General features: G+C 43.4%; 1 protein-coding gene and 1 pseudogene across 3 annotated transcripts; one reads left to right on the top strand and one right to left on the bottom strand.

The window, feature by feature from the left end:
- Positions 1-128: 128 nt before the first annotated feature.
- On the top strand, positions 129-27,019 carry LOC113907876 (phosphatidylcholine transfer protein). Of its 3 annotated transcripts, none has more exons than XM_027567587.1 (6): positions 129-294; positions 17,306-17,420; positions 20,052-20,131; positions 23,281-23,452; positions 24,609-24,676; positions 25,781-26,060. In XM_027567587.1, the coding sequence occupies exons 1-6, from the start codon at positions 220-222 to the stop codon at positions 25,844-25,846; spliced, it is 576 nt and encodes a 191-aa protein (XP_027423388.1). In that variant the 5' UTR covers positions 129-219; the 3' UTR covers positions 25,847-26,060. The 3 variants fall into 3 exon arrangements, with proteins under 3 accessions (XP_027423388.1, XP_027423387.1, XP_027423386.1); XM_027567586.2 differs by having other exon boundaries at positions 134-360; XM_027567585.1 differs by having other exon boundaries at positions 150-360; positions 17,303-17,420; positions 25,781-27,019.
- LOC113907877 lies at positions 8,701-9,205 on the bottom strand (annotated as a pseudogene).
- Positions 27,020-27,668: the final 649 nt, after the last annotated feature.

The raw sequence follows: 27,668 nt of genomic DNA, 5'->3' as shown, positions 1-27,668 counted from the left end.
CCCTGGCTGCTCCCGATCAGCCCCGCCCACCTCCCTGCGTCCGCCCCTCCGTGACCACGCCTCCCTCTAGGCTCCTTCTTCGCCAAAAGTCCCAACAGCTCCCCGTCACGCCTTTGTTCCCTGCCAATCACGCTGGACCACCCTCTCGGCCCGCCCCCGAACACACACGCAGCTGGTCTGAGGCCTCCCCTGCAGGCAGAGGAGCTGGGCTGTGGAAAGATGGAGCATGCGTGTGGCGGCTTCTCCGGGGAGGAGTTCCAGAAGGCCTGTGAGGAGCTCCAGCAGTTCGGGCGGGTAGGGAACGACTGGCAACTGCTGTTGGAGCACGAAGGCTTCAAAATCTACAGGCGGCTGGACGAGGTAGCTTCCGGCCCTCTGGAGGACGCTGAGCTGTCGCTCGCCGGGGCCAAGCTTCCCGGGGGGGAGTGCGGGGCTGTAGCCTTGGAAGTCAGGGCCTGAGCTAGTCACGCAGAGCTGGGAGGAGCGAGCACGAGGGCAGTGCCTGCAGCTGACTTTGCCCCCTGGTTGGGAGGTCATCCATTTCAACCTCGGTTCTGAGGGCCAAGGTGGGAGTGGACTGTTGGAAGTTAAGGATAGAGTTAAAATGTGGTCGGCTGAGTCTTGGCCCCCTGTACTTGCGTGCAAGGGACGTGGATCCCCCTCCCGGGTGGGTGCCGCTGGTGTGTGTGTGTGTGGGTGTGTGTGTGTGGGTGTGTGTGTGTGTGTGTGTGTAGGACGAACCTTAGGGTTTGCATACAGGAGGAGAGGAGACTGGGCTTTTCGGAGACTAGGTGGGTGTGCAGGGTGATAGTGTGAGTGGGGAGCAGCGTGCCTGAGAAGGGAGCTACTATCATCTCATTTTAGTGGCTTGTTTCTTTTCGCAGCCGCCCCTTCTTTGCAAGGTGCACTTCATAATTTAGTCTGAAGCTTTAGGGAGAAAGATGAACTTAAAGGGTTGAAGGAATGGAGTTGGTTATTAAGCAAGGCGCTCCCGGACGCCTTTGAAACCAGGTAGCTAGCTATCCAGGTGGAAAGATTGCCTTGCCCCTGAGATCTGTCATCAGTTACACTGTGTGGTAGCAACTGCGTGGCACACGGGTTAAAAAGTCACCCTTAGGCAGGGTAAGTGAAATCAGGGTTTCCTGGCAGAGGAGTAGGGGGGCATTCTGAACGTGTGTGCTGCAGAGCCACTGGGTGTGACAAGATGAAAGCTCACAGCCTAGAGCAGGCAGAATTCATTTCTGAGTGTAATTTCAGTTGTTGCCTTGGTGCAAAAGTGGACATCTTTTCAGACAAAATCCTTTATTCTTCTGACTATTCCATTTTCCTTACCAGCCACATCCAGGCCTTTGCCAGGTTTTGTCAATGCGACTGCTCAGACATGGCTGATGTCTGGCCCCCTTCCCTTCCCTTTTCTTTCCTTTGTGGCTGCCACTTTGGATGGTACCTCTCACCTAGAATTGCAGTGACCTCTTTAACTAGTTTCCTGGCCTTCTCAGGATCTGATCCTTCCCTCCTGATCCCTTCCCTCCTACACGTTACAGTCTGCTCAAGCCCCTGAAGGAGAGGCTGTGGTCTTACCACTCCCCTTTCAGTGGCACTGTTGGTTGCGGAATTAATGCTAAGAGTAACTAGTGTCATAGCTCACCCGTGGCATGCTTTCTTATGTTCCAGGCACTGCTTAAGTGCTTTACAGGTACTGAATCGTCGTGTCAGTCTTTTTATTTTTAATTCTTATTTTATTTAAATTCAAAGTAGTTAACATATTAACTATGTTAATAGTTAATATGTATGTGTATTATTGGTTTCATAAGTGGAATTTAAGGATTCATCACTCACATTCAACACGCAGTGCTCATCCCAACAAGTGCCCTCCTTAATACCATCACCCATGTAGCCCATCCCCCTACCCACCTCCCCTCCAGCAACCCTCAGTTTGTTCTCTTAACTACAGACTTATGGTTTGCCACCCTCTCTGTTTTTATCTTATTTTTCCTTGCCTTTCCCTTTGTTCATCTGTTTCGTTTCTTAAATTCTTATGAGTGAAATCATGATATTTGTCTTTCTCTAGCTTATTTCGCTTAGCATAATACACTCTGGTTCAATCCATGTTGTTGCAAATGGCAAGATTTCATTCTTTTTGATGGCTGAGTAATAGTCCATTGTGTATATTTACCACATCTTCTTTATCCATTCATCAGTCGATGGACATTTGGGCTCTTTCCATATTTTGGCTATGTGGATAATGCTGCCATAAACATTGGGGTGCATGTGCCCCTTCCCATCAGCACTTTGTATCCTCTGGATAAATACCTAGTAGCCTCATGTCAGTCTTAATGTAAGATACGGTAATTATCACCTTTTTACCTGTACGAAAATGAGTATGTGGACAGGTTGATTGCTGAGGGTTTGAATTAGGATCAGAGCTCAGCTGTCCACTTCCAGACCTGTGCCGTAAATAGGCTCCTTCCTGTGTTCCCTCTCTGAGAGAAGGCAAATGCTTCCAGGTAGGCTATACAGATCTTTCTCACCTTATGATGGGTTTACATCCTGATAAACCCATCATAAGTTGAAAATATCATAGGTCAAAAATGCATTTAATACACCTCACCTACTGAACATCATAGCTTAGCCTAGGTGATCTTCACCGTGCTCAGAATGCTTTCATTAGCCTACAGTTGGGCAAAATCATCTAACACAAAGCCTATTTCATACTAAAGTGTTGAATATCATGTAGTTTATTGAATAGTGTACTGAAAGTGAGAAACAGAATGATCGTATGGGTGCAGAACAGTTGTATCAGTTGTTGACCCTGTGGCTCACTGTCCCTGCCCAGCAATAGGAGAAGGTACCATATCACACTTCACTAGCCCTGGGAAAGATCGAGATTCCAAATTCAAAGTACAGTTTCTACTGAATGCATATTGCTTTTGTGCTTTTGTAAAGTGGAAAAATTATAAGTTGTACTGTCAGAAATTGTTGACTTTCTGTACTAAACTAGTTTGGTCCCAACTTACATTTCCAGCTTTATGTCCCTGACTCATCTGCACTACCCCCTGTCCTCTAGCCAACCCAGACCACTCTACCTTTTACCCCTCCAATGGACCTGTGCTCTTTTGCTTTTGTGTCTGTGAGCTGAGACAGTGACTGGCTTTGTACTGTGTATTGTTTTCATTGTGTATTGTTATGTAGCAGGCCCACTTCTCTCTGGTGGGGAGGACATGAGTGGTCTTCAGAATGGTTCCCACCCCTATTAACCATACTATATGTCTTATTTCAACCTGTTCTAGGGATGAAGGCATTCATGGTACACTGATGTAAATTACAGGTACTCCCAGATAACTTCTCTAAGTTTAAAGGGCCGTGGGATTCCAGTAGGTGTGCCCTTGAGCCTCAGCAGCTAGGTTGAAGGGCCATCTAGGGCCACTTTGATTTCCATCTGTATTAAATGTCAAGAGGCCCTCTTGGGTCAGGGTATGAGCCCTTCCCTAGAATCCTTACTGGGTTCTAGCTTTTTCCAGCATTATTTGCTGCCTGGCCCACTTTGCTAAAGCCTCATTTTCTTTCCAGGTTGACTCGAGTCCCATGTTTTACCTTCCTCCCAGAAGGGAATTCCCTCTAATTTCTAGTTAGGAAAACTTTTCATCTGAATTCCACACCTTATCAAATGTGAAATCAACTTGTCCCACACTCTCTGTAGACCTGCACCTATCTGCCGCAAAGCCCTTTATCTGTCTTATGGTCCAGTGGTGTTTAATCCACTCTGCCTGTTACCATTAATGTGTCTTTTCTTCCACCCACCCAAACCATTTTACCCACCTGAGTGCATATGGCCTTGGGTCCTCAGGTCCCCAACTGGGGGGTCACACCAGAAGACTGGGGCCCCTCTGTCATCAATCTTCATCTCGATTAATCTACCTGACCATTTGTGCAGGTGAGTCCAGGTGAGGTTTCTTACTGACATCTTTGCTTTCTGGCTTTTTAAATTCCAACAACTGGGGTAAACAGAGTGGACTTATCTGGGACCCTTTAATGTTGAAGGGCCACCAGGGGTTCCCTAATTTTCGAAGGTGCTGCATTAAGGCTTTTGCCTCACCCCCATCAATATCTTTCTGCTTCATTCATCCTATTTCTTAATAGCCATCTAAAGATTTCAACTCTATTGAGATGAGTGCCTTGATCCCCCCTTCTGTCTTTCCCCATTTTCTTGTTAATTACTCTAATTTTTCTTGGCATCTGTAAGACCCATAAAGGGAAAGTGAGACTGGTAATCTGGTAAATCTTCTTGGATTACGTGAGTTTTGCAGCAGTAAGTTTACATGTAGTGCCCATGCGAAAGGGACCCTCTCTATCAAAGTATTTATCATGACTTGTGGAAGGAGCATATTCTTTTTTTTTTTTTAAGATTTTTATTTATTTATTTGACAGAGAGAGAGCACAACCAGGGGGAGCAGCAGAGGGAGAGGGAGAAGCAGGCTCCCCGCTGAGTAGTCAGATGTTGGGCTCCATCTCAGGACCCTGGGATCATGATCTGAGCCGAAGGCAGACATTTAATGGACTGAGACACCCAGGTGCCCCGAGGACCATATTCTGTAGATGAATATCCCCATTGTAATAAAGCCAGTCCTACATCTGGATCATGTATAGCCATTTATGTTGGTCCTTGGTGAGCTCTGATGTCATCTATTATTACATGTTTTGAAAAGATTGAAATAAGTATAGAGGCATTTGAGTTTTCCACTGTAACAAATAAATTATATTTTAAAATTTAAAAAGGTTGTAGCTTTTTTTTTTTTTGGTAGACAAATAATTCTGAATCATGTTCTTGGACAGATGGCTACTTTTGATATATAGTATTTTGATACTTTTTCATTTTCTCCTTTTCTATTAAATCACAGAATTTTTGGACTTTGAAAGTTTCTTTGAAACCATTCTGTCCAACACCCTCATCTTTTCCGTTCATTTCTTTACTCTGTTTGCCTGCTCTGTTTCCATCCTCTCTTTTTTCCTCCTCATGTTGTAATGTTAATAACTTACCTTGATATGGTGATTTAATTTACAAAATGCTGTCACATAAAAGTTTCCTTTATCCCTATAAACCAGTCTGGAAGATAAAACAGGCTTATTTTCCTATTTTACGGATGGAAATAAGACCACGAGTTGTGAAGTGAGCCACACAAGACCTCAGAACTAGTAACTGAACATGAACCAGCCTGCTTTGATAAGCTCAGCACCAAATTTACAGCTTGCTTCAAGGCAAGAACTACTTTCTCTTTCTGGAGACTAAGGAAAGCTAGCCCAGAGCTGCCACGTGGTATTATGGGAAGAACATGGGTTTTGGAAGCAGATCATCCTGGGTTAAAATCTCCACTATTTCCACTATCATTCAGTTTTTCATTCAGAGAATATTCATCTCATGCCTCCCGTGTGCTGTTGCCCTCACAACACTGGGGATAAGCAGTGAACAGGAAGATGCACCTACTGTTTCAATGAATGAGTTCTTAAACAATGAATGACATTCACTGATGAGAACAAACCCAGAGTATATAATGAAATGTTGGGTGAAAAATGCTATGAAGAAAGTAAAGTGGGATGAAGGGATAGAGAGATGGTATGGCAGTGGTGGCCAGGGGTGATGTGTTGTGTTTTAGATAAGGGAATCTGGAGAGCTGCCCCTGCAGAGGTAACATTTGAGTGGAGATAGAAATGAAGTGGGAGATAGCCATGCAAATATGGAGGAGAAATGGCCAGAGAGTGTTTGTCAAAGCTCAAGCACATTGGAATCACCTGAGGAGCTCCAAAGACATGACCAAGCCCTATCCTGGAATCCGAGGTTTAATTGATCTGGGTTGGGGCTTGGGTAGTCCTTTTGAAAAACTCCCCTTTCATTATAGGGGTTGATCTACTTCTGTTTTCCCTACTTTTATGTGTGTTTGAAATGTTTCATAATAAAATGATTTGTTGTTGTTGTTTTTAATGTTATAGCTTCCCATGAGATTCAGGTGGACATGCTGGGTTTTAAATCATTGTAGTAGAGGGAACAGTGAGTGGGAGTCCCTGAGCCAGGCCGAGCTTGCCTTGTTTTCCAGGAAGAGCCAGAAGGGTACAGGACTGGGGTAAAGCTAGGGTTGGAGAGTAGCCAGGAGCCAGTCCCCACTTATTAGCAGGGTGATAAAGTTACTTTTTCTTGATGAAATCTCAGCTTCCTCATTTTCAAAACAAGGACAATAGTTAACTTTCAGGATGATATTGACCTCTCAACAATCGTGAAATGAAATGATATATGGCAGTGTGGTACTCAGACTTCGGCATGCAGCAGAATCACCCACAGGGCCTGTTAAAATTCAGAATCAAGACCCCACTCCCAGTTTCTGGTTCAGTGGATTGGTGTGGGGCATGAAAGTTTGCATTATATTTTTTTCTTCTTCTTTTGTTTACGTTTTATTTCTAATCAGTTACCAAGTGATGCTGAAGCTACCAGTCCAGGGACTATACTTTGAGTATCACCGATGTTTGGGAAGCATCCAGCATGGTGCTGGGAGACGGAGGGCGGGGGTTCTGATGTCGAGATGAGGGGAGTGCCCTAGAGAAGCTGTAGAAACGGAAAGGTAAGAGTGGAAAAAAGGAATATTGTAAGACAAAAGCAATGTCCGTTTGAAGGTTCACTCTTCCCGATTTTTAAGTTAGGGCCACTTGGGAGTGAATGTTGACCTCTGAGCTGTGCTGAGAAGTCCCCCTGGTAAAGAAGGGCCACAGGTCACTTACAGAAGCATTCCCAGTGATCTACAGTCAGATCTTGTTGGAGCTTTGTGCTGTGTTAACGATCCCAAAAGACCCTGTGACATGCCAACAGACAGTCTGAAACCAGCCTGCCGAGCTTCACATCCTCAATTTAGACCAAGTAAATAGTGGTCTGAGCTGATCTGGTTAATGGTTTAACTTAATATTTTTAAATCTGAATGTCTGGCACTGTGAGAAGGGATTGCCTGCATTATGCTTTTGTCCTTAATAGGGTCTTCTAATCAAAGAGTGTGGTGAGGAGCAGACAGTTCTTTTCCAGGAACTGTTCTTTTTAATACTGTGCACTGACTGAAACAGAAAACCCTGGCACTCTTGGGAAAGTTGTGTTTAGCCAGGCTGGGTAACAGGCCTTTAGGCCTGTTAGGAGGGAAATACAGATTTAACTCCCATGAGAACAGATTTACCTCAATGAATGAAAAGTTTCCAGTACTACCCCCACAGGTGAGATAAACGGATTTGCGTCATGAGTGTCTTCTTTCCCAGATTATAGGATGGTTCGGCCCCCTTCTCTCAGCCTTCTGCCTCTCTGCTGAGAGGAGTTACCGACATGAGCGATAGAACAGTTACTGAACCTAAGACACTTATCAAGCCATATTTCACTAGTGGGCAGGGCTGCCGTGTCTGAATGCCAAGCACCCATGTGTGGCACTCTTCTACCTGCTACAGATGGAGACTAGCTCTTCTGCTCTCTTGCTCATACTGTCTCTCTCTCTCCCTCTCCTTTTCCATCTTCCTGAGCACACAGTGGGATGGATATGTCAGAGCCTCAGGTCTTCCTCTCCTCACTTCTCTCTCAGGATGAGCATGTGGTAGGAGGCTGTATGAGAATGTTGGTCCCAAGATTTAAATTGGGGGGCTGAGGGGAGAGGGGTGAGTAAGACCCCCCAACTCTGTCTCTGGCTATAAGCCAAGCTTCATGCCTCATCTTGTCTTTCACCAAGTTCCTACATGGGGTTCACGGGAGGTGACTATTAATAAAACAAAACTCTGATTGTCATGGGGCCTTGCGGACACTTTGAGAGGGGAAGTAAGGATTTGGACAATTCTGGATCCTTGGACATGATACCATACCAATATCAGGGTGAACCAGGGGCAGAACTGGAGCAGTGTGGAGTGGAATATGGTTCTTGCTTGGTCTTCCGACCTGCTCTTGACATTAGAGTCACTGTGTATGGGGGGAAGGGGAATTCTAGTGGGCCTCCCGTGGGAATAGTTTGTTACTTCACAAGCTCACCGTCCCCTGACATTATTTTGTGAGGCTAGTTTATCCTTCAGGGAAATTGTGCAAATGAATATATTTTTATAAGAAAGGGAGCATCTGTGCAAATACAAACCTTTGAATTTTAGCCTGGGACTTTTACTGTGTTTTTAAGACCCAGAAAAGCTTAGAGATAGACCTAACAACCTTATCTTGCCATTTAGTTTAGGATAGACATGTTTCCATAGCTACTTTTGGGTTAATGAAAAGAAAACTCCAAATTATTTGTTCATGTACTCATTCAAGTGGTCTTTAGGACCTATTGTGTGCCTGGCATTATGCTAAGCCCTGGTGATACCTGATGGGTAAGACAAAGTTCATACCTTCAAGAAGCTTGAAATCAATAAAACAGGTCCTTTCTATGTTAATGTAGATCTGAGTTCCTGACCTATCTAATTTTTTCCCTCCCTTTGAACATCTTTTAACATTTCTTCCATAATAGGTCTGCTGATGATGAATTCCCTCAGTTTTTATTTGTCTGAAAAACTTATTTCTCCTTCACTTTTGAAGGACAGTTTCATTGGATATAGAATTCCAGGTTGGTGGCTTTTTTTTTCTTTCAGTATAGTATATATTTTACTCCACTCTCTTTTTACATGGCTGGTTTCTTTCTTTTTTTTTTTTTTGGTGAAAAAATTTATATTTAGATTTAGCCAGCTGGACTCAGTTTAGATGATTCCAGTTTTGTTGGCAACATCCAAAGCATCATAGCCAGGAGCCAGTCGAACATATGCCTTCTTCTCTCCATCAGACCTGATCAAGGTATTGACCTTGGCCACGTCAATGTCGTAGAGCTTCTTCACAGCCTGTTTGATCTGGTGCTTATTGGCCTTGACATCCACGATGAACACAAGTGTGTTGTTGTCTTCTATTTTCTTCATGGCTGACTCAGTAGTCAGGGGGAACTTGATGATGGCATAGTGGTCAAGCTTGTTTCTCCTGCGGGCGCTCTTTTGAGGATATTTGGGCTGTCTCCGCACATGCAGTGTCTTGGGTCATTGGAATGTAGGTGACATGCGGATCTTCTTTTTTTTGTGACTGTGGACGCCTTTCAGCACCGCTTTCTTGGCCTTCAAAGCCTTTGTTTTGGCTTCAGCTTTGGGAGGGGCAGGGGGCTTCCTTCTTAGCCTTTGACACCATCTTCATAAAAGCTACATGGCTGGTTTCTGACGAGATGCTTGGTGTAATCCACATTTATGTTCCTCTACAGGTCAATTTTCTCTTTTTCTTTTCTGAGTTTGAATAGGATATCTTTAAGACTTTTTGGTATTTATCTGGTATGGTGTGCTCTAGATTGACAGATTTACTCTGAAGGGTGGTCTGAGCATACATGGTAAATACCCACGTGACGCACAATATAAATATGAATCTTATGACACAAAGCTTCCTCTCTTATATGTGTCATTGCAATACCACAGGAAACTGTACTAACAGTGACTTAAAGGGGTTTATTTTTCTCACTTAACAAGTAGGGCAGAGGTCAGTAGTTGCTGGCACTGGTGTAGCTGATCAGTGATGCCAGTAATACGCTTGGGTCTTTTTACTTTTCCTCCTCCTGTTTGTTACCTCTGCATTACAAAATAGCTGCTACAGCTCCAAACATCCATATTCAGTCCTGCGAAGTTAGCTGTGTTCATTGCCATAGAGGTTCTCTTAGCAAGAAAGAAGCTACTGTATGCTATGCCACATCTTCTGTTTCTTCTGGTCATTGTACTCTACACTGATTACTGATTCTCTACCACTGAATAATTTTTATTTTATTAATAAATGGAGCATTAGAAAAGTATACACTGTGTTTTACAACATGATAAAGAAATGAGACATTCTTAGAAATGGTTTTCTGGAGGAGCTTCAGGAAAGCCAGTAACCTCTTAAGTAAACTTATTTGGAATCATTTACTGAAGTACTAGTAATTTTAGAGACATATATGCAGAAAGTTTATATTTCTAATTTTAAGGAGATCGTACAGATCAGTAATAAAAACTTTGTCCAAATCAAGCTGAGTTTCATGCTTTTTCCTATCAAATTATTTGTATTAACAACAGTACCCAGTCCTTTTGAGATGTTCCTGTGCTACTGGCAAGAGTATAAATTAGTACAAACTTCTTAAAGGCTTATAAAAAGCATAAAGAACCTTAAAATGGTAATACCTTCTACCGCAAAATTTATCTCTAGGATACTAGCCCTTTATCTGATATGTCATTTGCAAATATTTTCTCCCATTCTGTTGGTTGTCTTTTGGTTTTGTGGACTGTTTCTTTTGCTGTGCAAAAGCTTTTTATCTTGATGAAATCCCAATAGTTCATTTTTGCCCTGGCTTCCTGTGCCTTTGGTGATGTTTCTAGGAAGAAGTTGCTGCGGCTGAGGTCGAAGAGGTTGCTACCTGTGTTCTCCTTTAGGATTTGGATGGACTCCTGTCTCACGTTTAGGTCTTTCAACCATTTGGAGTCTATTTTTGTGTGTGGTGTAAGGAAATGGTCCAGTTTCATTCTTCTGCATGTGGCTGTCCAATTTTCCCAACACCATTTGTTGAAGAGACTGTCATTTTTCCTCTGGACATTCTTTCCTGCTTTGTCAAAAATAAGTTGACCATAGAGTTGAGGGTCCATTTCTGGGCTCTCGATTCTGTTCCATTGATCTATGTGTCTGTTTTTGTGCCAGTACCATACTGTCTTGATGATGACAGCTTTGTATAGAGCTGGAAGTCCGGAATTGTGATGCCGCCAGGTTTGCTTTTCTTTTTCAAGATTCCTCTGGCTATTCGGGGTCTCTTCTGCTTCCATACAAATTTTAGGATTATTTGTTCCATTTCTTTGAAAAAAGTGGATGGTATTTTGATGGGGATTGCATTGAATGTGTAGATTGCTCTAGGTAGCATTGACATCTTCACAATGTTGGTTCTTCCAATCCATGAGCATGGAACGTTTTTCCATTTCTTTGTGTCTTCTTCAATTTCTTTCCTGAGTATTTTATAGTTTTCTGAGTACAGATCCTTTGCCTCTTTGGTTAAATTTATTCCTAGGTATCTTATGGTTTTGGGTGCAATTGTGAATGGGATCGACTCCTTGATTTGTCTCTCTTCTGTCTTGTTGTTGGTGTATAGGAATGCCACTGATTTCTGTGCATTGATTTTATAGCCTGCTACTTGACTGAATTCCTGTATGAGTTCTAGCAGTTTTGGGGTGGAGTCTTTTGGGTTTTCCACATAAAGTATCATATCATCTGCAAAGAGTGAGAGTTTGACTTCCTCTTTGCCGATTTGGATGCCTTTGATTTCTTTTTGTTGTCTGATTGCTGTGGCTAGGACTTCTAATACTATGTTGAATAGCAGTGGTGAGAGTGGACATCCCTGCCGCGTTCCTGACCTTAGGGGAAAAGCTCTCAGCTTTTCCCCATTGAGAATGATATTCGCTGTAGGTTTTTCGTAGATGGCTTTTATGATATTGAGGTATGTACCCTCTATCCTTCTACTCTGAAGAGTTTTGATCAAGAAAGAATGCTGTACTTTGTCAAATGCTTTTTCTGCATCTATTGAGAGGATCATATGATTCTTGTTCTTTCTTTTGTTAATGTATTGTATCACGTTGATTGATTTGCAGATGTTGAACCAGCCTTGCAGCCCAGGGATAAATCCCACTTGGTTGTGGTGAATAATCCTTTTAATGTACTCTTGGATCCTATTGGCTAGTATTTTGGTGAGAATTTTTGCATCCATGTTCATCAAGGATATTGGTCTGTAATTCTCCTTTTTGATGGGATCTTTGTCTGGTTTTGGGATCAAGGTAATGCTGGCCTCATAAAATGAGTTTGGAAGTTTTCCTTCCATTTCTATTTTTTGGAACAGTTTCAGGAGAATAGGTATTAATTCCTCTTTAAATGTCTGATAGAATTCCCCTGGGAAGCCATCTGGCCCTGGGCTTTTGTTTGTTGGGAGATTTTTGATGACTGCTTCAATTTCATTAGTGGTTATAGGTCTGTTCAGGTTTTCTATTTCTTCCTGGTTCAGTTTTGGTAGTTGATACATCTCTAGGAATGCACCCATTTCTTCCAGGTTATCTAATTTGCTGGCATAGAGTTGCTCATAATATGTTCTTATAATTGTTTGTATTTCTTTGGTGTTGGTTGTGATCTCTCCTCTTTCATTCATGATTTTGTTGATTTGGGTCATTTCTCTTTTCTTTTTGATCAGTCTGGCCAGGGGTTTATCAATCTTGTGAATTCTTTCAAAGAACCAGCTCCTAGTTTCGTTGATCTGTTCTACTGTTCTTTTGGTTTCTATTTCATTGATTTCTGCTCTGATCTTTATTATTTCTCTTCTCCTGCTGGGTTTAGGCTTTATTTGCTGTTCTTTCTCCAGCTACTTTAGGTGTAGGGTTAGATTGTGTATTTGAGACCTTTCTTGTTTCTTGAGAAAGGCTTGTATTGCTATATTCTTTCCTCTCAGGACTGCCTTTGCTGTATCCCAAAGATTTTGAACAGTTGTGTTTTCATTTTCATTGGTTTCCATGAAGGTTTTTAATTCTTCCTTAATTTCCTGGTTGACCCATTCATTCTTTAGTAGGATGCTATTTAGCCTCCATATATTTGAGTTCTTTCTGACTCTCCTCTTGTGATTGAGTTCTAGTTTCAATGCATTGTGGTCTGAAAACTTGCAGGGAATGATCCCAATCTTTTGGTACCAGTTGAGACCTGATTTGTGACCAAGGATGTGATCCATTCTGGAGAATGTTCCATGGGCACTAGAGAAGAATGTGTATTCCGTTGCTTTGGGATGCAATGTTCTGAATATGTCTGTGAAGTCCATTTGGTCCAGTGTTTCATATAAAGTCTTTATTTCCTTGTTGATCTTTTGCTTAGATGATCTGTCCATTTCAGTGAGGGGGGTGTTAAAGTCCCCCACTATTATTGTATTGTTGTCAATGTGTTTCTTTGCTTTTGTTATTAATTGCCTTATATAATTGGCTGCTCCCGTGTTAGGGGCATAGATATTTACAATTGTTAGATCTTCTTGGTGGATAGACCCTTTAAGTAGGATATAGTGTCCTTCCTCATCTCTTATTACAGTCTTTGTTTAAAATCTAATTTGTCTGATATAAGGATTGCCACCCCAGCTTTCTTTTGGTGTCCATTAGCATGGTAGATGGTTTTCCACCCCCTCACTTTCAATGTGGGGGTGTCTTTGGGTCTAAAATGAGTCTCTTGCAGACAGCGTATGGATGGGTCTTGTTTTTTAATCCAATCTGATAGCCTGTGTCTTTTGATTGGGGCATTGAGCCCATTTACATTCAGGGTAACTATTGAAAGGTATGAATTTAGTGCCATTGTATTGCCTGTAAGGTGACTGTTACTGTATATTGTCTCTGTTCCTTTCTGATCTATGCTGCTTTTAGGCTCTCTCTTTGCTTAGAGGTCCCCTTTCAATATTTCTTGGAGGGCTGGTTTCGTGTTTGCAAAGTCCTTTAGTTTTTGTTTGTCCTGGAAGCTTCTGATCTCTCCTTCTATTTTCAATGACAGCCTAGCTGGATATAGTATTCTTGGCTGCGTATTTTTCTCGTTTAGTGCTCTGAAGATATCTTGCCAGTCCTTTCTGGCCTGCCAGGTCTATGTGGATAGGTCTGTTGCCAATCTAATATTTCTACCATTGTAGGTTACATATCTCTTCTCCCGAGCTGCTTTCAGGATTTTCTCTTTGTCTCTGAGACTCGTAAGTTTTACTCTTAGATGTCGGGGTGTTGACCTATTTTTATTGATTTTGAGAGGGGTTTTCTGTGCCTCCTGGATTTTGATGCCTGTTTCCTTCCTCACATTAGGGAAGTTCTCTGCTATTATTTGCTCCAATATACCTTATGCCCCTCTCTTTCTACTTCTTCTGGGATCCCAATTATTCTAATGTTGTTTCATCTTATCGAATCACTTATCTCTCGAATTCTGCCCTCGTGATCCTGTAGTTGTTTCCCTCTCTTTTTCTCAGCCTCTTTATTTTCCATCATTTGGTCTTCTATATCGCTAATTCTCTCTTCTGCCTCATTTATCCTAGCAGTTAGTGTCCCCATTTTTGATTGCACCTCCTCAATAGCCTTTTTGATTTCAACTTGGTTAGATTTTAGTTTTTTTATTTTTCCAGAAAGGGTTTCTCTAATAACTTCCACGCCTTTTTCAAGCTCAGCTAGTATCTTTAAAGTCATGATTCTGAACTCTAGGTCCGACATCGTAATAATGTCCGTATTGAGTAGTTCCCTGGCTGATGGTACTACCTCTTGTTGTTTTTGCTGAGGTGATTTTTTTCGTCTTGTCATTTTGTCCAGAGGAGAATAGATGAATGAGAGAACGAAATGCTAACAGGTTAACAACGTCCCCAGCAAATATACTGTATACAAATCAGAAAAGACCTGAAACCAGGGGAAAAGAAAGGGAAAGAAAGAAAAAAGAAAGAGAAAAAAAGAGAAAAAAGATAAGAACAAAAACAGAAGAATACAAAAAAAGCAGAATATGATCAAATATGATCAGGCTAGTGCGTAGATCAGTGCCACACACTAGATTTTGGGCGTATTTTGGTCTGTTAGAAAAAAGTGCCTCCTAAAATTTTAAAGGAAGAAAGACATATATGTACAAAATAAGGGTCGATACAATGAATGGATGGCGATGACTGTAAAGATGAAAAGTATAAAAGATTTTATAAAAGGAATTGATAAGTTGTTTGAAAGAAAGAAGAAGAAAGAAAAAAGAAAGAAGAAGATTTAAAAAAAGAAAAAGAAAAAGGGAGAGCATGTGGTCAGGCAGGAGACTAGAACAAAGCCATACACTAGTGATTTAGGGTATATTTTGATCTGTTAGAAGAAACTGTATCTCAAAATTTTAAAGAGAGAACAACTTATAAATATATGCCAAAAATAAGGGTAACTACTATGAAGGGATAAAATATGACTCTAAAAATGAAAAATAAAAAAATTTTTTTAAAAAAGGGATTCATAAGATGTTGATTGAAAAATGGAAAAAGAAAAGTTAAAAAAAAACAGTTAAAAAATTAACTTTGATGAACTAAGGAATCACGGTAAAAAAAAGCCATGAATTCTATGTGTGGTATTCCCCTAGCGCTGGAGTTCTCCCATTCTCCTTGATCGGTAAACCTCGTGCTGATCTTCTAGGGGAGGGGCCTGTTGCCCTGGTTCCCAAATGTCTTTGCAGGAGGCTGAATTGTCGGTCTGGTCTAAGCAAGGTGCTCGGGTTTGCTCTCAGGAGCTTTTGTTCCCTGCAAGCTCTCGGTACAGCTTTGGAGGACGGGGGCGAAAATGGTGGCCTCCCAATCTCCACCTGGAGGAGTTGAGAACTCGGGGCCCCGTTCCTCAGTGCGCCCCCAGAGAAAAGCAGTCACTCCCATCTCCCTGGTCTCCGGCCGCACTCCGTGCTCACCCGGCCTTTGACCGAGCATTTGTATCTCTGGCACCCGACCCCATGTGGAGTCTCCAAACCCAGCAGATCCCTGCGGTGCGTTCCTGCGCCGCTCCTCCTGGGGGAGGAAGGGGAGTCTCCCCGGCTCTGCCGCTTGTTGGGTCCCTGCTGGAGGAGCAGTGGCCCGACTGGACTGCGGATCACGGTTTATGGCAACCCCGAGCTGAGAGCCCGTGCCTGGGCTCCATCTCTGCAGCCGGCTTCCCCGCTCCAATACCCGGGAGCTCCTCCGCACTCAGGCACCCCCGGTCTTTCTGTGACCCCGAGGGTCCTGAGACCACACTGTCCCGGGAGGATTCCACCCCCCCCGCGTAGCCACTGCAGCTACGTCCTTCAGCGGAGCCAACTTCTCCAAGTTCCAATTTTGTGCTCCGCGGCTCTATCACTTGCCAGAAGCGGCTGACAGAGGCCCCCTCCCCCGCCGTCTATCCTCCCGAATATCGCCTCGGATTCACTTCTCCGCATGTCCTACCTTCCAGTAAGTGGTCGCTTCTCTGTTCAGAGAGTTGTTGCTACTCTCCTCTTTGATCTCCTGTTAAGTTCGTAGGTGTTCAGAATGGTTTGATCCCTATTCAGCTGAATTCCTGAGACCAGAGGAAATCCAGGTCTCCTACTCCTCCGCCATCTTGCTCCGCCCCCCCTCTGGTGTTTTTTCTGAATTAAGGGGACTAATGTGATTTGACACTGCTGTTTCTTCTTTTATTTACTGGTTCTTAAGTTAAAGGAAGAAGTTGTTGAAAAATTCTGTCTTGGAATTGATAAAAACTATGTGCTGGGTTTCATTACGCCCTGTGGATGTCTAAAATAGTAACCTGTCCCCTGATTGCTAGCTGCTATATGACACTCCCACTGGGATGTGTAATAAGCATCTGAAACTCAAAAGTAGAACTCTTGATTTCCCCAGAGGATGGAGCTCCCATTTACCTGGTTGTTCAAGCAGAGGTTCTAAGACACAGTTCTTCGCTTTCTCTTTACCCACAGGCAGTCTGCCAGCACTTCTTGTCGACAGTACTTCTAAATATATCCCTAAATCACTGGGCTTCTCTCTCCATCACTGTCGCACCTCCTTGTTCAGATCCCCTTCATCTCTTATTTGTACCCATTGCACTGGTTTTCAAATCCATCTCTTTGCTCCCTTATGATCTACTGTCTACCAAGCAGAAAGAATCATCTTTTTATTTATTATTATCTCCATTTAAAGTAACTCATTGGTTTTCCTTAGTAGTTAGAAAAAAATCCTTATCCCTTACCCTGGTTTACAAAGCCGTTTGGAGTCTGGCCCCCACTACCTCTGAGACCTCAGCTCCTACCACTCTCCCCCATCCATAGTTCTCTGGATGCTGTGCCTTTCTCTTCTTTCATCATGCCAGTCCATCAACCAGAGGGCCTTCTCCCTACCAGGAATGAGTTTTACTTATCTTCCCATGACTGGCTTCTTCTATATTTAAAATAAGATGTTCTCATAAAGGTTATCTCTCATAGAGGCCTTTCCTGACCACCTAATTATATAGGAAACGCCACCAAACCAGGCACCACTAAATTTATAACTTTTCTTATAACCTGTTCAGATTACCTACATAGCATTTATAGCCACTACCACCACCAATGTCTACAAGCAAATATAAGACTCACTAGAGCAGGGGCCTCATCTGCTTTGTCATCATTGTGTCACCAAGACCATAGAGGATGTAGTCAATAATGGTGTTGCATGAACAGTTTTTCATATGCTGTGTAATCCAGTTGTCTCTCAGTTTGGGAATCAAGAGGTTGTTTCTGCCTGTTCTGTTTTTATAGCAGACTGGACTTTATGAGTATAAAGTCTTTGGTGTTCTGGACAATTGCCCACCGGCTGTTCTTGCAGATGTCTATATGGACTTAGACTACAGAAAACAGTGGGACCAGTTTGTTAAAGGTGAGTGACACCTATTATTTTTTTAAAAAATCATCTAGAAAGTAGAATCTATTGTTATTCTAGCCAGTAGAAAGCAACAGGTTTAATTTCTACTGTGTTTTATTTTTAATTTTGGCAAGACAGTCTTAAGTGCTGGGCTGAAACATGCCTTTGTGATTCCTTGCATACTCTCAGATGCCACTCTCCAGTTTGCTCCGAGGCCTACTTTTTTCTCACTATAAGTTTGTCATCATCCCATATATCTAGGTAGTCACAGAAGGCTTCTTGGAGGAGGTGGTATCCAAGCTTTGTTTTGGAAGTTGAATCAAAGTTTTATAAACAACAGGAATGCGACAAACAAACAACAAAAAAACACAAAACAAGAATGCATATAGGTGAGAAGCTGAGAGGGTGAGGGGGTGAGTGGTTTGAGGCTATTTGAGGCCCAGGGAACAGCCTGAGTAAAGCAAGGAAGGCAAGAAACAGTTGGCATGTTCAAAAACTGAGCAATTTGGTTTTACTGGACTGTTGGGGTAGCAGAATCTAGAGCTAGGGTGGGAGGAAGGTCCAGATCCCCAGGGGCCCAGTCTGGCCACCAGGCTACAGTGCTTAGATTTGACACTGAAAGCAATGGACAGCTATGAAAGGCTTGAAAGAGGTGATCCTCCTGTCACTCAGAGCTGGGAGTGGCCTCTGTCATTCAGTCACAGTGGACTAGAACTGCAGAGCGAGCCCAGGGGTGTGTCAACTCTGAAAGACTCTTGCTAGAGTCAGGACCCTTGGTTGCAAGCAATAAGAAATTAACAAATGCCAGTGTGAGAAAAGGAAAAAGAGTTTATTGGTTCATGCCATTGAAAAGTCCAGGGGTTTCTGACTTCCAGGACACTGCATCCAATGTTTAAATGCTTTCTCCATCTGGACTCCATTTTCTCCTGAGTTGACCTAATTCTCAGGCAGATTCTTATGTCATGGCAAAGATGGCCGCCAGATGATCCAGACTTATAGTCTCACCATATAAATAACCCACAGGAACAGGAATGAGCATTCCACTTTCCTACTCATGGCAGCCAGAGTCCCACAATTTGCTGTCATGGCATCATGTGGATGTTTGTCATGGTTTTGGTCTCTTAGTGTTTTCAAATGCCCTTCCTATCTAGGGTGAATTGTGATGCTCCTCCATTCAAAGGAGAAGCCAGATGTTCTCTGTCCCAATCTCCTTAGCAGCCATGGTTCAGTGATGTAATATGGATGTTGCCAATAAGACAACATGCAGCTTCAATTTGAGAGAGAACAACATGAGCAAGCAGGCAGCATCACAATCAATTTTTTGGTGATGGTAGGGCTAAGGTATCTGACTTTGGGAGAGACCACTCTAGTGCCTCCGATATTTGGTACTTGGCATCAGCCATTCATGCTATCATGTCTAATCTAGTCACAGCAGTAGTTTGCCTTCTCTGGAATAATCCTGAAGTTCTAAGCCTAACTCTGGTCCTTCTAGATATTTGTGAGTTACCTGAGAGTCTTTACTGAACCACTTTTTGGCCCAAACTTGTTAGAGTGACAAGGTAAGACCCTGGCCAGATGCACTATCCCTGAACAAATCACTGGGCCATGTCTTGCTCATTTTCCCAGCCAGAAATTAATGCTGAGTTTAATTTAAGGACTCTGCTTAAACCACATAGTCAGGAGGAGGGAAACAATGATGCCCTGAAGGAGAATTTAAATTGCTGGTCCAGGAAAGGGGAGATGATGCTGAGCGTGCAAAGGTAACATGTCCATTTCTTCCCTTCCTCTCAAAGGCTGTCTTTAGCCTCTTGTGGCACCAATGCCCTGGCAAGATCTTTGATCCATGACCTTGCTTCTAATAGATTTTCTTTCCAAAGCTGGATTAAATAATGCATTTCCTTCATCAGGAGCTCCTCAAGGGGTTCTCATGGTTATTTCAGCAGCCTTGGCTTGGCTCCTTCTCTAAATGGTTGGTTTGAAGCTTACAGCACAGCTCGGGGTCAGAGGGTGTGTATGTCATTGATTTCTTTGCTTTTTCCAGCTGAGAGTCAGCTGCTATTTGCACACAGTAGAATGATGGAATACTAAGAATTCTGGTCATTGTAGCTATGGTAAAATGTAAAGAAACAGGAGAGAAGGAAGACACTCAGGGTTAGCCACAGTTATGTCACTTCCTAGCTGTTGAGGAAGGACACTGCCCTCTCTGGAACCTTCTTTTCCCAGCTGAACACACTAGACTGGGTGACTCAGTCCCAGGCTAGCTGTAAAAGGTGAAGCAATCTAAGGAGAGGTCTCAAAAGCAAAACTATTGGGATTCTAGTGACATCTGGTGGTTGCCCTGATTTTAAAACCTGAACATCTATTTTTGGATGCCTGATTTTGTTTTATTGCATTCTGAGAATCTTGCTTATGCTATACAATGGACACATTTTGTTGAGTTATTTTCTTTTTTACCGTGTTTTTATGTCTACTAGACTCTGCCCTTGGGCAACAAACTTTCAGCATTAATGAATCTGTCTGATTTTTTTCTAGAATTCTGTGCCTTCTTAGTGGGTTATCATATCCTCAGAGGTCATCGTACCTAGGCTTCTTGTTAATTGGAGCCGAGAAGTTTCCAGATACATTAACTTCTTTTGTTCACCTTAGAACTCTATGAAAAGGAATGCAATGGAAAAACCGTGGTCTACTGGCAAGTGAAGTACCCCTTTCCTATGTCCAACAGAGATGTATCCTTCCTACTTGGCTTTCTAAGTGTTTCTTGTGCCCTTTGGCCATTGCCCAATGGTGGCATGCCCAGCAGGTGTGGACAGCATTGTTCTTGATTCTTAAAAGGCATCTGCTAAAACTGTTGCTTCTTGTGTGACTTTTGGAGACCTCGGTGTGTGATGTCTGGGCCTGACCATGTGGAGCCTCTGTGATTGTGGTCACTGGAGGGCAGCTCAGACTTTCCTGAGAAGTTTTCTAAGGCTTGAAATTGTTGGACCACAGAATTGGGGACCTGGAAAGAATTATTTATAAAGAGTGTTTAATACATTCCCTCAGGGTGCCTGGGTGGCTCAGTGTTAAGCATCTGCCTTCAGCTCAGGTCATGATCCTAGGGTCCTGGAATAGAGCCCTGCATCGGGCTCCCTGCTCAGCAGGAAACCTGCTTCTCCCTCTCGCATTCCCTCTGTTTGTGTTCCTGCTCTCGCTCTCTGTCAAATTAATAAATACAGTCTTTAGAAAACAAAAATACATTCCCTCAATCTAGAGGTGGAAGTGGGCACCCAGAGAGGTAAAGTGACAGAGGCATATGTACAGATGATTAGTGGCAGAGTGGGGACTGGACCCCAGGCCCCCAATTTCCAGCTCTCCTCATCTCGCCTCCTGTTTTATTGACCCCACAGTGATCCCTACTTGACTGTTGGCTCTGGATACTGGGTGTATGTTTCTTACCCTCATTTATCATTAAAACATTTGAATGGAATGTGGGGAGTTTTAGCTGACACTCCAAGGTTCTAAGAAGCCCTCTTAGTTCTAGCCTAGGAAGGGGGATGGAAATTTGAAGGACAGGCAGGGTGGGGGCAGGATGACTGATAGGTGAGATTTCCACTCCTTCACTGTCCTCTTCAATCACAGCAGCTGAGTATGTTACACACTGAATTTCCATAGAAGATCCTTTCAACAAAGGGTCTTGTGGATTCAAAAAAAAGAGTTTGGAAAACACCAAACTGGATGATCACGGGGATCTTTTCTAGCCTTAGCTTTGTATAAGTCTGTATTTCCTAAATAATTATTCTCTTGAAAGAGAAGGAGCATGTGGCTGTGTTTTATGTATATTGTTTGTATGTGTTTTTGTGTCTAAGTGTATGTGTTTTCCTTGGCCCCAATTAGATTGTAAACTCCATAAAGGGTTTATTTCTTGCTTACATACTACTAGGTACTTTGTACAACATATGGTATGTATTTCAACAAATTGTGGATTACTCTAACCCTTAGATTTTATGTGGTTTTCCCTGATCCTGCCAACAACTGTGCGAAGTATCATCATCCTCATTTCATGGTCAAGGAAACTGAGGCAAAGAGAAGTCCAGAACTTTGCTCTGGTTCACACAACTCGTGGGTGGCAGAGGCAGGTTCGGGACCCATGTCCAGCTATTCCCAGAGATGGTGACCTTGACCAGGGCATGATCCCATCTCTCTGACCTCACTGTGACACTGCTGGTTAGGTCTTAGGGGTAGACACTTGGGCCTACTTCAAGTTCTACATAATTGTTTTTCCAATACCACACAATCTGATAATGGGTTTCTTAATCTTTCTATATGCATTTCTCTCCACTAGTGGTTAAATTTTTGAGAACAGAGAATAGTGTAGTGGAAAAGAACATTCGTTTGGAGCCAAAGATCCCAGATTGAATGTGAGCTCATTCTCTGATTTGTTGTGTGACTTTGGAAAAGTCCCTTCACTTCTCTGGGCCTCAGTGAACCAGTGGTTCTCTGGTCATATGCCGTATGGTAGGCTGGACCTTCCAACCTTTCGAAGACCTCTGCCAAGTTTTAATCAATATATCAGGTTGGTTTTTCCTCAATGGAGTGTCAGGTGGTATCTGCCACATGAGCAAGTTTTGGGAGAGAGTGGGATAACTTTTGCTGTGAGGAAGAAGTGAAAGATCTTGGTGGCAGAAAGCCAGAGCCAAAGCAACATCATTTCTCCCCGAAAACATTTAAGAACTTTACTTGCCAGTCCGTAGAATCGGGGTCAGTAGCGCATCCCACAGGGTGCCTGAGTGAGGCCTGGACCCCTTTGGGTGCTGCAGAGACTCTGTGGTGGCATGGGGCTATCATTGTTGCTGTTACAGTGAGGATATTATGTTATAGAGTGATTTTTTAAAAATTTATTTATTTTTATTTTTTATTGTTTAGGCTTTGAATCCCTTCTAGTGTGAAACCTAAAATTCTGCTGAGGCCTGTCCAGCTATGAAAGTCTAACTAGGTTTTGGAGCCAGATCTGGGTTTGCACTCCGGTTCCAGTTGAGCCATGGGATCTTTGGCAAGTTACTTTACTTCTCTGAGCCTCAATATTGTCATCTGTAGGATGAGGATACCTACACCAAACTCACAGGGACCTTTACAGGATCAAAACTGATGCTATATGTAAGGCACATGGTAAGGGCTCAGTAAATGGTAACTCTCATTGTTTCTTAGGAGTAAATTATCTTCCCTATTGCAGTACCATAGACATAGTGAGTGCTCTGTGTTTATAGAGATGAAATGGCTTTGTTATTCTGGGTGGTTAACCAGCGTTAACCCAGAGAGGACATCTGCTTACCAAATATTCAGGTACCAATGTTTCTTCCTCTGACCACTAGGTGTAAGTAACAGTGCTTGACCATCCTTTGTGCATAGAGGTCACTAACTAGAGCTTTGGGGGAGGACAGGACAAAGGGGAATGATCCCAGTGTTTATGGGGTACTTATTCTGCCCCAGTCGTTCTCCAGTGCCCCCCACCAGGCGTGCCTGCTGGGGAATCTAACCCCCTTAGCTTCGGAAAGGTTGAGTAACTAATGCAGAATCACACTGCTGCTGAGTGATCAGTCCTCTAATATCTCACAGTGCCTTCTTAGAGAAAGGAGGAGTGGTTTCCCCGTATAATTGAAAGCATCAAGGAATCATTCACAGGTAGGTAATGCATGCTGTCAAATGAGAATATCAAATTGTATGGGGTACAACCTTGCAGTGCAGGTAGGGAGACAGGGCAGGGAATAAAGGAACAGTATTAGGGAGCAAGTGCCAGGTGGGAGAAATAGAATCATCTCGCTTTGCTTCTGGCTCGTGGGGTTTCCTTCCACCCATCTGAAATGCTGGCATTGATATCATGCCTTGACTAGCAGTATAGTATGTCTACATCCGGCAGCGGCGAGACCTGGACATGGACGGGCAGAAGATCCACGTGGTCCTGGCCCAGAGCACCTCTGTGCCGCAGATTCCTGAGAGGTCTGACGTGGTCCGGGTGAATCAGTATAAGCAGAGCCTAGCGATCGAGAGTGATGGCAAGAAGGGGAGCAAAGGTAAAGCCGGGGAGCATGTTGGCAAAGCAGCTGGGGCCACTATACGTAGGCCATGCTGATTGTTAGGCATGTAAAATGCATGATGCTTTTTCCCTGAGGTCAGAGAATGGGCACGGTTGTAAAACAAACAAGGGATCAAAACCTGGGGAGATTCAGTTCACCCCCAGAAACCTGGCTTGAGTGCATGGTAGATGGTTAAATCTGACTCAACCCATTCTTTATTGACTCTTGCATTATCCCGAGGAAATCAAACCAGAAAGTTTAAAAATTCACTTCAGGCTAGTCCTGGGGATACATACATTGGGCCTGGGGGTGGGGTGGGGCAAGAGGGCTGGCACGACTGCCCCTGAGGATGCACCTCCTGCTCAGCCGACTCAGGACCTGCCTGCCTTGAGTTCCAGCCTGCACGGAGAAAAGCTGTGAGCAGAGTGGGGGCAGCCAGCCACTTGTTGTATGGGAATTAGTGTGGCCTTGTGTGTGAGGTAACCTCTGAATCGTAATTCTGAAGCTTTTCAGATCTGTCACCTTGGACATGCCACCCTAATTGCTCTGTCTCCATGTTGTCCTTTATAAGTGGGGGTTTAATTTTACCAACTCCTTTGGACTGATAATTAATGATAGAAATAATTTTTTTTAAAGATTTATTTATTTGACAGAGAGAGACACAGTGAGAGAGGGAACACAAGCAGGGGCAATGGGAGAGGGAGAAGCAGGCTTCCCGCGGAGCAGGGAGCCTGATGCAGGGCTCGATCCCAGGACTCTGGGATCATGACCTGAGCCGAAGGAGGCAGACGCTTAAGGACTGAGCCACCCAGGCGCCCCGATAGAAATAAATGAGAGACTATATCCAAGTGTCTAGCACTTCCCAGGCATTTAATAAGTAGCAGCAAAATCTGCCTGTGGCTATGTTTTCAAAAATATGTGTGTGTGTGTGTGTGTGTGTGTGTGTGTGTGTATAACATAAATATATATATTATAATATAAATATATATGTATTTTGTGAGGCAAGGCAGAGGACAGAAGTCCTCCTGAATCTGTGTTGCCTCCCTCCTTACTTTCGGGGGCCTGAAGATAGAGGCAGAAGCTTTGCAGGGTTTGTTGTTGTATTTCTAACATTTTTTTTCTCCTCCTGAATTGTCCTCTCTTTCCCTTCTAGTTTTCATGTATTACTTCGATAACCCGGGTGGCCAGATTCCGTCCTGGCTCATAAACTGGGTCGCCAAGGTGAGATCCCAGGAGGCAGGAGGGGGAAGTGTGTTTGACAAATGTTGACTTAGCCCACGGGGCTGTCAGGCTGAAGAGACACCGTGTCTCAAGCCTAATGAAGCTCTTTTATTGAAGCAGCTTGGTTGAGTCACTACAGTTAGGACTGAGGTTGCCAACATCCAGGATGTAGAGGCTGGGACAGAGGAGAAGAATCCTTAGCTGGAATGTTAGACCCTCCCTGCCAGCAAGACCCTGCCAGGATCACTCTCTGCATCCTCCGGATACAAGCCTGCTCCTTGTAGGAAAAATGAAAAATGGTGCCTTTGGACCCTGTGTCTGCTTATGACAGGCCAACCTGGCTCGAGAGACAACCAGACGTGTCCAAGCCTGGAAGCCTCCAGTTTTGTTATTGTTGTTTTGTTTCTCTGTAAGGAGAGGAGACTGCAGTGGTGGCCAGATCACTAGAGACCCCCAGAGAACCTGGCTTTATGGGAACCATTCAGTGCTTTGTAGGAGGGCTACTTACCGGTGGGAGGGCTCAGCACATTCCCTGGGAGAGTGCAAAGTGCACAGGCTTTGAGTCAAACACATGTGGTTTTGAGTCCTGCTCCAGCTTCTGTTTGTATAATCTAGGGAAGCTGTTGATTTCTTCCCTTTCGAAAATGGGGACAGGTATTACCACCCTGTAGAGTAGTGGTAAATTAAGGCGGTGTCTTGCACAATGCTCAGCACTAACTAATAACATAGTCTGCCCTTTGCCCCACATCCTCACCGTTTCCTAATTCTGTAAAAGAAGTCCTTTCTCTGATTCCTGGGTTAGAATCCCATAGCCCAACCCAATCCCATTTCCTGTGTTTTTTCTTTTCAAAAAATGGTGTCTCAGAATCATCTTAGCTTTTTACTAGGAAAAGCCAAGATACACAACAGTGTCCCCTGCTATCTAGTGTCACCTGTGCCTTGGGTCTTCTGTCATCTGTGGCCATGTTCTATAGAAATCGGACAGGGGCCCTATTGTCATATTTGTTATTCTCAGAGTCATGTTTGTTTACCTTTGCCATATCCCAAAGAATCGGGAGAAATGACCATAAGGACACAGAAGTGATGGTGTCCTTTGTTTTGCAGAATGGCGTTCCTAACTTCTTGAAGGACATGGCGAAAGCCTGTCAGAACTACCTCAAGAAAACCTAAGAGGGGGGATCGTGTGTCCATGGAATGATGATCTGGAAGTGCCACAGCCTGCTGATGCTCGGCTTTCCTTTCACTTTTCCGTCTTCAGAGCCCTGCAAGCTATCCAGCATGTCGTCCCTGAGTGTGTTTGCCTGACGCCTGGCTTCCTTTCCCACTCCCCACCCTGGGACTAGCTGCCTTCTTCCACTGTTGAATATGGATCAGATTAGGGAAACTTGTGCTTGTTTATCTTTAAAGAGGGAAGTCCTCAATTGAGAACACAGTCATTCCATTGTGCCATTTTAGGCAGATGGGTGGGTGAGGAACCATCCAAGAGCAACTGATCCCAGAGAGCTGGCTCCTTCCCAGAATGTGGCTTCTCGCAACCCAGGAGGGGCTGCTGGGAGCCCCATCCCCTTCAGAGTGGATTCTCCGTGCACCAGCACTGGAAGACATGGGCTAATGGCCATTTCCCTTATGCTTTGGTATACTGACTTGGCTGAGGTTTGAGGTGATAATCCAGTGAGTCTCTCTGCCATTCCTACTTGTGGAGGATCATGAGCTGTTTTGATTTCAAACCATTCTGAAAAAACACTGGAGGCCTAAGCACTTAATGTGATAACCATTTCTTCTCATCATCCATGTCTGGGTTTCTCTTTCCCACATGCCACTGAGGAGAGGTTGCTCATACTAACTCTGCACTTTATTGGAAACTGAGGCATCGTGATGGCTCTGGCAGCTAGCAAAAGTCAAGATGCTCTGCACACAGCCCTGTAATAAAGTGTCTTTCTAGATAATAAAATGTATTCCCCTTCTAGAATGTTTAGCAACACTGAATGGATAATAGTTCACAGTCAGGGAAATATTAGTTAGTGGATTAGTTGACTCTACACCTTTTTCTCAGGGATTCTACCTAAGTTGCCTGCCTCTTCTACTACCAAAAGACTTCCAGTTTTCTGTTTTCTCCTGAATTTTGGTAAGGCAAAATATTCTGTGGCTAAAAACACAGCCTTCATGATCTCAGGGAAAAATTTTAACCACTGTGTGTGATGGTACTGAACCTTGATGAGAGGTCGTAGAAATTCAGGATGTAAATCCAGAAGCAGAGGATTTATTAAAATGGGCTATGTCGGACTGTATGTCTTCTCTTTGGGAAAAACAGATTGAATACCAATAAATACAGAAGAACTTAAATTGTCCTGCTTGCAGCTTTCTTTCTACTTTGATCCTTCTGTGAGATAGAATCAGTAAGGTCTCATTTGTTTGCAAGGCACATCCAACCTTAACTAATGAACTTGAACATAAAAAAGAATTTTAGCATGCAAGACCAGCTGTAGAGTGGCCTCATGTTTGGGTTGATACAGGTACTCAAACTGACGTTAGAATTTGACTACGTTCGTCTTCAGGTTATCTTTGATGTTGGGCTGTGTCTGTTGGCAGGACCGCTGCTGACAGCAAAAGGTAGGCGTACATCTTCCCAGGCTCATGCTGAGCCAAAAAAAGACAATTTCTTTCCAGTAGATCCCACACCATCCTATGACTTTCTCTCAACCATGTGCCTGTCCCTTCCCCAGTCATTGTGGTCATATGGATAGATTTATGCAAATAACTGACTACCTCATACATTTACCATTTTTAAAAATATCACTATCAGTAATGTAGTTGGCATTTAATTTTAGATAAATGAAATCTAAATCTATGTAAAGAGGGTCAGGTTGAAATTTTATGTATAGAGTCACTGAAACACAAGTACTACAATTACAGTTTTTGAGCACAGAATCAACATGAATTGGCATCATGCAACCATGACAGTGTTATGGTTGCATAACACAGTTAAACAGTG

This window comes from Zalophus californianus, chromosome 16 (genome assembly GCF_009762305.2).
Source record: "Zalophus californianus isolate mZalCal1 chromosome 16, mZalCal1.pri.v2, whole genome shotgun sequence".
NCBI classification, from domain to species: Eukaryota; Metazoa; Chordata; class Mammalia; order Carnivora; family Otariidae; genus Zalophus; species Zalophus californianus.
This window is presented reverse-complemented; position numbering and strand designations above follow the sequence as displayed.

Bases quoted from the DNA above. Each gene is read 5' to 3' on its own strand.
- LOC113907876 (XM_027567585.1), top strand. From the start codon at position 220: ATGGAGCATGCGTGTGGCGGCTTCTCCGGGGAGGAGTTCCAGAAGGCC. The intron at 23,453-24,608 runs GTAAAGCCGGGG...TTTCCCTTCTAG, and splicing joins TGGCAAGAAGGGGAGCAAAG to TTTTCATGTATTACTTCGAT. The intron at 24,677-25,780 runs GTGAGATCCCAG...TTTGTTTTGCAG, and splicing joins TCATAAACTGGGTCGCCAAG to AATGGCGTTCCTAACTTCTT.